The sequence below is a fragment of the Ambystoma mexicanum genome, chromosome 5q, assembly GCF_040938575.1.
Source record: "Ambystoma mexicanum isolate Mex_15411 chromosome 5q, UKY_AmexF1_1, whole genome shotgun sequence".
In the NCBI taxonomy this organism is placed as follows: domain Eukaryota; kingdom Metazoa; phylum Chordata; class Amphibia; order Caudata; family Ambystomatidae; genus Ambystoma; species Ambystoma mexicanum.
The window spans coordinates 906,351,968-906,365,046 of NC_090933.1; the positions used below are offsets into that span (position 1 = coordinate 906,351,968).

Sequence of the window (13,079 nt, forward strand, 5' to 3'; positions counted from 1 at the left end):
GAGTGTCTGAAGACCCCAAGTTCGAAATCCAGTCTGTCAGTCGCCGCTGCAATCCAAATCCACAATAATGTGCTTGCGGCGTCATCCCAAGCAATGATACCTTTTGTGAAATTGTATGAGGCTATAAATGAAACCATTCGCGATCAAGGAGCGATGCTACTGAATCTATCCACAAAACTAGAAAGAATTGACAACTTCATCATGTTCACAAAACAACAAATGCAAGCGGATGCAGATTCAAGTCTACTTTGGCAATCGCGACTAAGTGACTCTGCCACGACCCAGCAGGGGAGACATGAAAATCTGATAAAAGGTCTCCTGGACTCGGTAAAAGAGTTGGTGCAAAGGTCCTCTCTAGCAGGCACCTTAGAAAATTCTAATATGGTCAAGTCGACTCCTCCAGTACCTGGTAGCCCATTAGTGAAGCCCCCTGCTCCAGATACAAGACCAGATACCTCTGACCCAAAGAATGCGCCAAATGCAATCATAGTAGTTGCACCTACTGCAACAATAAGTGCAGAAAAACTGTCAAGAGGTAACTCCACATTTACCACCTGATGCTGCAAAACCTTCCATGAAAAATGATCTGCCTGCCTTGATTGGTGACCGTTCTTCGACTAACGTCTGAGCTTCAATACAATCCGTGCAACAAATTGATTTATCTGATAATCCATTTTCTTCATTTGGCATCTTTTCTGGCCCAGCTAAAACGGGCGCAATGGGAACCTCGTCAAAAACGAAAGTAGTTGTCTCCACTGTCAAGTCCTCAATGCCCCAAAAGAAGGGAAACTCCACTATCAAAGGACACAAACCAAAGCAATCAGTTCACTCATCTACCAAAAGCTTCATAAGGAACCTCACCACACCACCCAGATTGAGCCTGTTCAAGCGCAATGTCGAAGCCTGCAATGGCCCTTTTCCTACCCAAAATATGTGTCAACCCTTATCCTTGAAACCTGGAGGAAAACGGTGTCGCATAACCTCTGATGACAGTTCATCCGCCGCTTCTGCCAAATCACCTTCACCTGATCTATGCGATTTTTCCACATACTCTTTTTGAGGTGATGACGCAATTCCCCACATTTCTGGCAAAGCGGATCCACCCTCCTCACGCCCTCCTCGTCATACCTCACATCCAACGATGAGCTCCATGCCCATGAGACGTCAAGCAGCTCAGCCTCCAAGTCTGGGCGTGGTAGAAGAAGAGCCTTCAAAATCTGCTCTGGCGTCCTCGAATTTAAACCCAAAATTAACCTTAAACCAACGCAAACAGCTCAACAACCCTAAATCTGGGCGATATGAATCTAAACCACATCAGGCAGCAAAGTGTAGCTACAAATTAAGATTACAAAATATCCATGGTGACGACAACGAGCTGAATCTCAACCGCACAAATGTGCTGAGGCTATTCAAACACATACCACCTTTGCGTTTGATTAATTCTAATGACATTAAAATTGTCGAATATGTAACTGACTAATGCTCTGATGCAGTCTTGCTTCATATACAATCAGCCGGGGTCTGCAACACATTACTCAAAGCTGCGGATGAGCTTCTGATGTTTGGTTTTGACATTTCCATTGAACCTGAGATTGATACACCAAACAGCAATTCGAAGAGGCTCGACAACAAACCATCTGCAAAAAAAGCAGTAGATGTAACGCATTTGCGTAAGCTCTTGAGCTCTGTTGGCACACATGGTCACTCAGAGCACTCTAACAGCAATTACGCAAGCCGCCCGAGAGTACATGCACAGGAATAGCCATGATTGATTCCACAGGAAGCTCATTATTCCATTCTTTCCTGGAACACCCGTGGGTTTAACCATCTATTCAATTACTTTGATGTTCCACTTGGAAATGTGTTCGCAATTTGCCTTCAAGAGACATGGCTGCTTGAAGCTCCCATGAGAGATGGTTTCACCATATCAGTTTATCCGCTAGTCAAAAATGCACAACGCAGTCCAAGCGCAGGCCTTTTAACTATGGTTCGTTTGTCCAAAAACTGGTCAACTCCGATATCCTCAAATCCAAATCCATATGTTCAAGGCTTAATTATGCATTCAATGAGTGACAGTTCAGAAGCAAAAAAAAAATCTCTCTTGATTATTAACTGTTACTGGAATCCGGCAAAAATGAACGCGAAGGTCTTTGTCAACGCTATATGCACCTTAATGGATGATGCAACTTTGAAATATAACAATCTAACAATCATATGCTGTGGTGATTTAAACTGCTCATAGTTCAACTACGACCGAAAAGACCAAACCTGTAGACTGACCGCGAAAGAAGATCTCGGAGAGAGGGAACAAAGATGGTCTAACGCGATGAAAATACGCGACTGTGTGATGCTAAATGGTGCGGTAAGAGGTGATAGGCCCGCACAACCAATTTGGCACCGAGAGTCAGCACACAGTATAATCGACTTCATCTGGGTCTCAAGATCATTTGAGTCAAAGGTCAACACATTGCATGCTCAAATAATTAACAATAGCGACCATATGTTATTAAATCTTTGATGCTTGTTGGCTGCGTCAAGATCTGTACCTCTATACAATCTACCAATTGAGGCAAACACAGGCGGCAATTGCTTGCGGATCAGCGTGAATCAGATTGGCTGCCTAACTGAAAGACTCCTGTGCTCGCCTCTTGGGGTTCACTACACCCCTCTCTTATCAATCTACATAACAGATAATAATGATTCAAATAACCAACATAAAAGTCATAAACATCTGTTCTGCAAGCTCATGCATGAGAAAAAAAAAGAACTAAGAAGAGACTTGAGACAAATAAAAAAAAAACATCTCAAAACACAAATCACAAGATGATGTGACGCGCTTTGTATAGGAATTGGGCAATGTCGCATCGAATCATTATTGAGCAAGACCGTGCTGAATTAATGATGAAGCTCATGATAATGAAAAATACTCGCGACATATGGCAAATTTTGAACATGGGCCATGTGAACAGTCTAAATTCGACACAGAAAACCATTGCTGGCGATACCTGGTGCAAGCACTTTTTAAAAGTATTTAACAGCGTGAACCTTGCAACAGAATCACAATTCAGGATTGAAGCCGGGTACTGGAATGTGGAAATGTTGCAGGACGACATAATTTGTGCAATCAAGCTGCTGAAGAACTCTCGCGCTGCTGGCCCTGACATGATCAATAATGTGATGCTAAAAAAAAACATTCTGATATGGGCTCCATTTATCGAGTGACTTTTCAAGAAAATTGCTAAACATAAAACACTCCCTGAGTCTTGGCTAACAGCAATTGTGGTCCCGATTCACAAGAAGGGACGCTGGGGCCTTTCTGAAAATTACTGCCCCATTGCACTACTCAATTCAATCGGCAAAATCTTTGGTTCTAACCTAAGATCGAAGCTGGTGGATTGGGCTCAAGGGGCTGGTATTCTTGATGAACGCCAAACTGGTTTTACAAAGGGCGTAGGTGTTGATGAAAACCTCTCAATATTAACCATCTTGAAATTGGAAGCACAGAAAATGAGATCTAAAGTCCATCTAGCCTTCATCGATATGAAGCAAGCTTTTGACGGCATAAACCGTGATCTGCTTTGGTCAAAACTGCATAAATGGAAGTGTCCATCTAGCATCCTTAATCCATTAATGGCCCTTCATTCGAACACCTCGATTCGGGTCCATCTCAATAAAACCGGAAAATGATCAGACAATATTTTAACAACAAGGGGTGTAAAGCAGGGATGCCCCTTTGCAGCTGACCTATTCAAATTATTCTTGGCGGACTTGCCACCTCATTTAGAGAGAGCTCACTGCTTTCCACATAAAATAAACCAGATCGCTGTAAGATACATTGCCTATGCAGATGATCTGGTTCTGATGGACCGAACCCAGATTGGACTTCAGCGCCTTCTTCTTTGCCTTTATGATTATATATCCCCCAATGAACTCCTAATAAACACAGAAAAAACAAAAATTGTGTCTGTTGGACCTGTAAGCAGTAGGAAGGACAGAGCCTTCAGGTGGGCTGTTGGAAGCTATCTTTTGTCTTCAGTTAATTCCATACGCTATCTGGGAGTTCAGTTGAACAACTCAATTTGCGAACACCAATAGGTGAAAGAGCTGAAACTGAAGTCTTTAAGACTGGCTCTTCAAGCCGCAAAAATAAACAAAAGTTTCGGTAAATTTTCCTTAACACCAATTCTAACGTTCTACCTGCAAAAGGTAGTACCTATGCTTACCTTTGGTGCAGAAGCAAGCTGGAACATTAAAGAGCAACCTGGAATCAGCTCGAGGGATGTTTTTGGCGGCGGGCCCTCAACCTTCCGCTAGGTGTATCACTCATTTCCTTACGTCATGAACTATCATTAAACTCACTGTATAGTCACATGATTTGGAAATCCATTTCACTCCTGCGAAAGATGACAGTGGACAGCAAACCATCGGCCTATCGCATTTTCACAAACAATCATCAGTCTACACATGCCCGTCTATTAGACCAATGGCGGTCAATAGTGCAAGATTGGGTCAATGCTGCTGGAATTAGTAACTATGATCTGTTTATTCGACCACAACATGCAAAAAGAAAATTCGATTCTTGGGCATGGATTGTCAACATTGAAAAACACGAAAAAGCTGGCTTCAACCAAATGGTTGGGTATTGAACATAAGCAAATAAACCATCAATCACCCTAACTGGCGCGATGCTACTCTCGATATTATCGTGAGCAATTCCTAAGATTCCGTTTGAATATTCTGAAAACAAAGGAAATTTTATGGCAAAGAAAAGATCCATTGACAAAACACAATTCATGCTGTTTTTGCCAAGGGACAGTTGAATCGTTGAAGCATTTAATTCTTGAATGCCAAGCCATCTGTGATCTACGTTCTAAGCACCTCGGACAATTTGCACCTCTCGACGGAGACATGGTGGCCTGGTGGTGTTTGATCTCCAGTGGCAACAATGTCAAACACGTTTGTGCCATTGCAAATTACTTGAAAGTGCTTCTGCAGTGCCCTGGAGTCAGGATGGAAGCCCAAGGACCTGACTGATGAAGAAATAAGAGACTTTGTGAAAGCCAGCATTTATGCACCACAAGGAACAAAGTTTCGGTATCCAAGGAAACACAGAAATTATGTGGGAAGATGGATCTATTGTGATTCAAGTGGAGAATGTCAACTAATGACTTGGAATAAAGATGAGCACGTAAGAACGGACTAATACATAAGCAAAAATGAGTACTCAATAAGTGCACACCTAATTATCCGTGACAATATAGAATAATTATATAAACATTATTCAAAGTTCCGGGTGCTGGGGAGGAATACAGGCTCTGACACTGCAGCCTGTGCAAAACATGAACTAAGAAAAGTGTCTAAATTAAAAGATACTCCCGTCCCCTGCACACCATTCAAGCTGAAATAAATCAGTCAATACAGTACTTGTATTTTCAAAAATATATAATTATGAATGATCAGCAAAAAGTGAAAGTAAATGTACTTTAAAATTAGCAATTGGATTTAAACAAACAATAATTCATTTCACATATGGCCATCATAAAAAGCAAAAAGGAAACAGAAACAAAAATTATGTTCTTTTGCTGCGTTGTGATTTCCAGCTCTATGCGTTTCGGGGAAACTCCCCTTATTCAGGAGCAATAAAAATCTGCAAATACATATATACATATAGTTAATCATCACCTTTACATCTGTTGAAAGATCAACACAACTTTAGACATAGTAACAACCACAGTTACTTACAATTAATACAAAATAACTAATGTTCAAAAAAAGGGTCATTCCCTGTGTAAGAACAGCAGGATTCTTGAAGGGAGTCATAAAGATATGGACCCCAAAGAGACATTTCTTCAGATCTCTATGTCTTATCCAGAGGATGAAATAAAGGTGGATACAAAGGAAGAAGTGAGAGTGGTCGATGAATCGCCCAGAGGGGGGAGTGCAGAGGAAGTGGCAAGCACGAGTCGCACTCCTGCCGCCCCTTTTGAAGTACCAGGAACATTCATGCCGAAATATGTGACGTATGATGAGCAAATAAACCAGCAGAGAGCCGCAGTTGGGCTCTGTCCAGTACCTATCAGAATAACAGCACCTACTGAAGTATCGACACCTAAGAAAACCTGGACAGTAAGGTACCCATTGAGAAAACCATATCGACACGTGAGACAGAATGACGATTGTCAGAATGTAACACCCGAAGAAACTAAGAAGATACTGAAGGAAGACGAATGGTGAGGTCATAAGAACCCAGACTGACTCACATATAGAAGATATAACGAACTGAGAATGATGACAAAAAGAGACGAAATACCATGGATAAGTGACATCCTGAGACTAAAGTGAAACCATTGATGTCAAGATGTCAGAAACTTATGCCATATGCACGATGAAGATATTCAGTTAGTTTAAACGTGTACAGATGCAAGAAACCGCAAGAAGCCAAGAAATTGTGAGGCTTGCTTATGCTTAGTAGGAAAATAGATTGCGGCAAGTGCCACCTATACATATAGCTACCTCAAAAGAGCGCTTTATATAAGTATACTTCCACTACGCACAAGAGAAGAATCAACCAGAGGTTACTAAAGGTCTCAAGAGGAGAGTTGCACAGCAAACAAATCGAGAATTAAAGACAGAAAGAAACTCAGCCAAAGGTAACCATGCCAAGAAGCCAAGGTCGTATCAGCTGGAATAGGCCAACAGTGGATACAATTAAAGAGAAAGAAGAACAGAGTATCCTGTTTGGAAAGGTCAAGATAAGCCATAGATGGCAGACGACTCGCAGAATTAAATCAAATACACGAAATTGTATAAAGGAAAGGCCGATTTCAAGGTGTCGGAATCACGAGACCAGGTAAGCAGGAAGGGATGAAACTTTCACACCTACGCATGGACCTTTGCCATACTCAGACGCCTTAACTCTCCCAGACCAAGAAGCAGACTCGAGGCCAACTACAGAGATAATTGGCCCATGACCACTGAGGTGATGATTGATTGTAACAATAATTGGAGGGAAGCTGGAGTGCAGACGAACTCCCTGCACCTGGCCGGCTATTCTGCATGTTGCTAAGAGCAAGTGGAAAAGTATGAGTGCGGTTGATGCCAACCCAGTCATAGTGGACCGTGTAATCTAGGGTCCTATAATTAGTAGAACCAATGAGACGTCATATTTTTAGTGATGTTTACAGTAGCCATTTTGAAGGAAAGGCTTAGTCACCCCACCTGACATTGTTTATCTACTCCCCTCTCCCCATATACAGATATAGTACGTATATTCAAGTTACCTTCCTAGAACCAATCAAGTTGCATGCTAGGTTTTAAGAGTTACACGTCAGTGATGACAAGTTTTTGGTATAAATGTTATGTTTTTTCTGAAAGTAATTGGAGTTGAAGCGAGAAGGAAGATCGAGCGATTGCTGATATTCACTGAACTCCCTTTTTTTTGTACTTGTCATTAAACGGACTCCCTTTGCCAAACTATTGAGTTGTCATTATTGATTTGGTGAAAAAGTACGAATATGCATCCCCATCCATCTCAAGGGTGCTGCTGCTCGTCTTAAAGTGCTGTTTGGAAACCCCCAGTCCTATGGGCCTGCTTGGGTCCATCCTGCACAAGGGAAATACAGATATATCCAGATGCGTCAGATAAGGAAGGTTTTGGGGTCATCTTCAGCCCGAAATGGAGCCACATAGGTGGCCTACACAATGGCGAAGGAATTGGAGGTTGGGTAACATCATGGCTCTTGAATTCAATCGTGATAGCCCCCCTGTTGTGGCCAAGTGAGTTAAGCATGCATGAAGGTGCGTTTCTGGTCAGATGAAAGCGCAATAGTACAGGCTATTAATTTAGAATCTGCATCATGCCCAGTCATCCTGGGATTGCTGAGAAAACTGGCTGAGGTTTTCCTGTATCAAAATATCGAGTTCAGGGGGCTCGCCATGTCCCAGGTATCGCTAACATTGCAACTGATAGCTCGCTCTCTTTTTCAGTGGGAGAAGTTCTGGAAGGCCCATTCACAGGCACAGCAGTAGGGGAAAGAGTTCAGAATGGGATGGTGGAAGCTGGTCTTGTGGACCGGATTGATGGGACCTTGGGGACCGTATGGTCACCCCAGGAGTGAGATCCAGGTACCAGCAGGGCTATGGTAAATTCTTAAGCGTGTCACATGAACTGGGGTGTGCTACAGAGTTGTTGGAGGAGTAGGTTGAGACATTTCTTGTCTTGGCGCAAAAAGAAAGTAGAACAAGGAGTTGGGCGGTGGGGCACCAGGCGGTGATAGCCTTTTATGGTAAGTTGAACGGGAACGGAGATCCCACCAAGGGTTTCACGGGGCATGCTGCCCTTAAAGTATGGGGGAAAAGAGAAGGACCGAGGAAAGACGAGCGCAAGCCTAATGATGAATCTGCTGGGGTTGCTGCAGGGGGTATGTTTTAACGTGTTCGAAGAAGCACTTTTCAGGGCCGCATTTGCCTTTGTGTTTTTGGGGTGGACGGAGTCAGCAAACTTGTCACAACAGGCAAGAGGGAGAAGTCAGACAGGGCCCATACAATGGGGGATGTGACTTTGACCGAGATGGGCCTGAGACTAAGACTAAGAAGGTCCAAGACAGATCAGGAGAGGAAAGGGAGATTCGTTGATTTTTACTGTTCAGCCGATGAGGTGAGATATCCTACCAGGCTTCTTCCACACTACATGGCGGCCAGGCTACCGGGGGGAGACTAGCTGCTAGTACATGAAGATGGGGCCATGCTGAGGCTGTTTCAATTTGGGAAGGTGTTTGCATCGCCATTGGGCAAAGTCGGATGCCAACGGAGAGGTTGGTCCTCGCATGGCATCAGAATAGGGGCAGCCACTACGACGTTCCAACAGGGAATGCCCGTAGGAGCAATAAAGAAAATTAGGAAGATGGGAGTCTGACCGGTACAAACTACAGGTCAGACCAGGGGGGCAGGGCGCCAATGCTCCCGCTCCTCTTTAATTGGGTTGCAGGCTGTCAGAAGGAACGGTCGTGCAGTCCTCGAAGGGGCGGGCACAAATGTACATTTGAGTTTTGTGTTTTCATCTGTGTGTGGTAGTTTTGCAAATATCCTTTTGATTGGTAAGTTAACACCTGTCATTTTCACCAGCAGATCGCACCGTGTCGGCCATTGGCCATTCCTCTGCACGAGAGCACAGATCAGAGTGCAACAGTGGCCAGAGAGGAGGCACCTGAGGCTGAGGCACACTGAGGTGGTCTGGCTGGGCATACTGGCCATGCATTGCTCCCCTGTGTGCGCGGGCAGAGAGAAAGGACGGCTGCACCAAGGGTACTCATAGTACACCCCGGGGGTAACGATCTTGCAGACCTGGGTAGAGGTCGGTTATTAAGGACAATGCAGGAGGGGATCAAGATCTTGGGGCAGACGCTCCCATAAAGTGGAGTTTTTGGGTTGGAGGTAGTGCCACGGAACGTGTGGCGAGGTGCAGCATCCAAAGCAGCCATAAAAATCTAGGCAAAGGGTGAACAAGAATATGGAGAGGTTTATGCAGAGGATGTGGTGGGAAAAGGACCCAGTACATGTTGCTGGGGACAGGGCTCAGCTGGGGGCACAATGTTTTCATCTTGGATATGTTTGCAACACTAAAAAAGGCAGAATGTGCCTAAGGAGCTATGGTGAGTAGATTGGGCTGAAATAGGTAGGGGTATTGTGAGTCATGGGGTGTCACCCCAAAGCGTGACAGAGTTACAAGAATGGTCCTAGAGAAGGAGTTAAGCTGCGGATGCTGCCGCAAACTATACCCGCTGGCTGCATGACCCAGGATGGGGTTACGACAAGCACTGACACTATTAGGGACAGTTGGGGCTCCTCGGCAACTGATAGCAGTGGCCTCGGACTCGCTCCATACAAAGATATGGGAGTGACTAGCCTGCCAGTTGGTCAACCAGAGGAGGGCGCACTCGCTAGAACTGAGACCGGAAGTGACTGTGTCACCTGGAAATATCCCAAACTGAAGTGAGGAGGGCTCACTGGTTTGTGAATGGCAGGGGACAACCCAGGGAGGTGCTTTGATGCCAAGCAGACTTGTGGCCTGAGTAAGGCTAGGACCACTGGTTAGGATGACTCTAATAAAGTGAGCATTTTTTTTCCAATCTGAGAAAGTGTTGTCTATGTAAATTATTTGCGTGGTATTACACGTGATGAATGTCAAGGGTGGGGGGAGGGGTTCGAGTAGGGATTAGCCAAAATTAAATTACTATTCGCCTTGTCGTTGGCTGGAAACACGCTCGCCGAGTCCCACCCTCTCTGTAACTGGAATGACACTCCTCCCCTGCCTCTGACTGGGGGGGGTCGCGCCCCGTGCGCACTGTAGTCTCACACGCCGTCTCTTTAGCTTGAGCGGCGCCTCGTCCCCTGTCTATGGCGACCTCCATCCACGGTCGCCAGGTTCTCGCTGAAGTCAGTCACCCCTCACCCCGTCTGCACGTGCCTTGGGCTGCCCCGCCCTCCCGCGCATGCGTACACTCGCACAGTGACAGCTCCGGGCTCTGCTGGGGTCTGGAAAGTTTCGGCTCAGCCTGCCCCAAGCCTAGGTTCATATGGCAACCAACCTGTCAAGCAAACAGCAGGCCCGGGAGATAAAAGCAACGCGGGAGACTAAAGGTGTCTGCACTCCGAAGAGCCACTGCCTGCTGTATTACATCCACCACCTGAAGCAGCGCCCCCACCGAGAGAGTGCCAGAAGCAGACACTACAGTGCGGGGCTCTCTTCCACCACACAACCACACGGTCCTCTGGCCTGTGTTCTACTATTATTATTATTGTGTATCCAGCTCGTGTTTGACTAGAAGGAGTGATGGGTTGTTCCAGCAGCACCCAGACCGAGAGCCAGGCGAACAACAAACCCATTGCTAAACCCAAAGAACCCAAGGAACCTGGTGAGCACGGATGTATGATGTTTTTTTCCTGCGTGGCTGGGCATTTAACAAGTTTCAAGCAGGGAACGATGGATTGTCGTTGTGTGCCCTTGCATTGGTGCAGAGAGGGGTTACGTGTGCAGTATAGGCTCCCTGCACAGAGGTCGAAGTGAGCGGGAACTAATGGGAACTAAGCTCCACAGTTACGGGTTCTACTGCCATTTCCACGGCTAGCATTGTTCTATTTGCATATAAACATGATAGCTCGTCCTTTTACGTGATAGTTTCTTTGAACCCAATAACTCTACCAGCCTGGCCTCCTGCTGAGCTGGTAAACAGTAAAATCGTGCTTCTTAAGAGGTCCATTTTAAAAGTATGCAGTACACGTTTGGAAAAACGTGTACATCAAATCATGTACCTGTTTACCTTCTTATAACCCTGGCAGTACATTGATGGCCAAAAACAAATAGTTTATTTTGGGGATTTATGTATCCTTTCGGTATTTATGATTTCCCCCTTTCTTTTACTAGCTCAACGTATGTATTGCACATAAATACTCTGCCACTTTGGGGGATAATTAGTAGCAACTTCACAGCATTTCACAGGGGCTGTAATGAGGTCACTGCATCACTAATTGTCTGTACGCTTGTTCCCAGGGCCCAAGTCGGGGGTACACGCGGGTGTACGGAGTCCAACCACTTTTTTCAGAGGTTGGACTCAGTACCCCATAGCTTAAATGAGAAACATTCAATGTTCTCTTTGAATTTTTGAATTAAAGCCAACCTCAGTCATCAGTTTGCAGGTCCAGCAGTCGTCGGGTTTGTAGGCCGGACACTGCACCAGTGCACTATATAACATGTTGAAAAATAGCAAACAACCAAAGGTGAAATGTCCCATTTTGGTACTGCAAGTTGCAGGGAAAACATTTGTATTGGTTATTGGGAGTTTAAAACATGCACACCTTTTAATGTTTTCAAAAGCACTATTAAAAGAAAATAACCTCTCTCGGTTTTGTGTGTGTTGATTGTATGAAAGGCAAATTCCATTCGTCCTGTGCAGTTTGGATGTTTATGCAAAGTCAATTTAATGAAATGCGCATACTTCGCCTTGGTATGCTAATTTCTGGTGACATCACATCCCATTGCGTTTGTTGATGAGTCCCCCCCCCCTTTCATTTTTAATACTTGACCCCTGCTTGTTCCATTGAAATGGAAGCAGTGTGGAATTGAATAGAAATATGTCGGGGTTTAAAGGTGATGACCGTCCACCCAGCACTTTTTTCTGGACCTTACAGAATTTCCAGGAGTCGCACCGTCCTCGCAGTTACACGCATAGTGAGCTGAAATCTGTTTTGAGTGTAGATATTAAACTGCGGATCCATTCAGAAAGACGCTTTTTTTTAATCGCAGTGTCACCCGCCTGGCTGTCTTGCCATCTTTCCTTCCAGACCTGGCAGTGGCATGGGCACTGCGTCTCGTGACTTGCTCCTGTGTGAGTGCATGGTGTGCTCTTACGCGCTACGTGCTCTTGTGCGGGGGTCCCGGCCTCAACCTCGGGAGCCCTGCGCACTGCCCTTCCGTAGAATCGGACGTGCATTTGGAAAGTGAAATGTGTTTTTGGCTCGGATCCTTTTAATCGGCGGTACGGTGCCGGTTCTTTCACTGGGGGTCTACATGAGACGTGAATACCGCTCTCCCTCATGGCCAAAGAGTGCACTGTGCTCGGAGCAGGCTTGTTAATGTTCAACTCAGACCGGAGCTCTTGCTACATTTAATTTCTATCCGCAGTTACTCAGGGGCGAGGGGGGTTCGTGGTGGCCAGGGCGAGGGGGGGTCGGGGTGAGGGGGGACGTTGCCTCGGTGCTGTAAACATCTGGATTATTTAAGGCGGACCGGTCCCAGAACGCACAGAATTGCAAGCACTCAAAGTCTCACTCTTTGAGGCGTGACTTTAAAGCTTTTGGGGAATGTCTCACTCGAGTCGCCGGTGGTTCCGGGCATTTTGCAGATTCTAGTCAGCCATTCAGAACTGGTTTCTGCTTGAGCGAGTGGCGGCATATGGCGCTTTAGAATTAGACATTGTATAATAAATGGCTGTCAGCCAACACAAGAAGATTTCTGCTGCTCAAATGAAAAAGCAAGTCAAATGTCCATGAACCAATTGACATTGTATTCCGAACCTTACAGT

At 45.3% G+C, this 13,079-nt stretch overlaps 1 protein-coding gene across 1 annotated transcript in view; it reads left to right on the forward strand.

Moving 5' to 3' along the window:
- The first annotated feature begins 10,335 nt into the window (after positions 1-10,335).
- Positions 10,336-13,079, forward strand: part of LOC138497762 (protein TsetseEP-like) — a 231,520-nt gene continuing 228,776 nt past the window's right edge. The window contains exon 1 of the mRNA XM_069621410.1: positions 10,336-10,913. Coding sequence (XP_069477511.1) covers positions 10,832-10,913 — 82 coding nt within the window. The 5' untranslated portion in view covers positions 10,336-10,831. The remainder of the gene's footprint in view (positions 10,914-13,079) is intronic.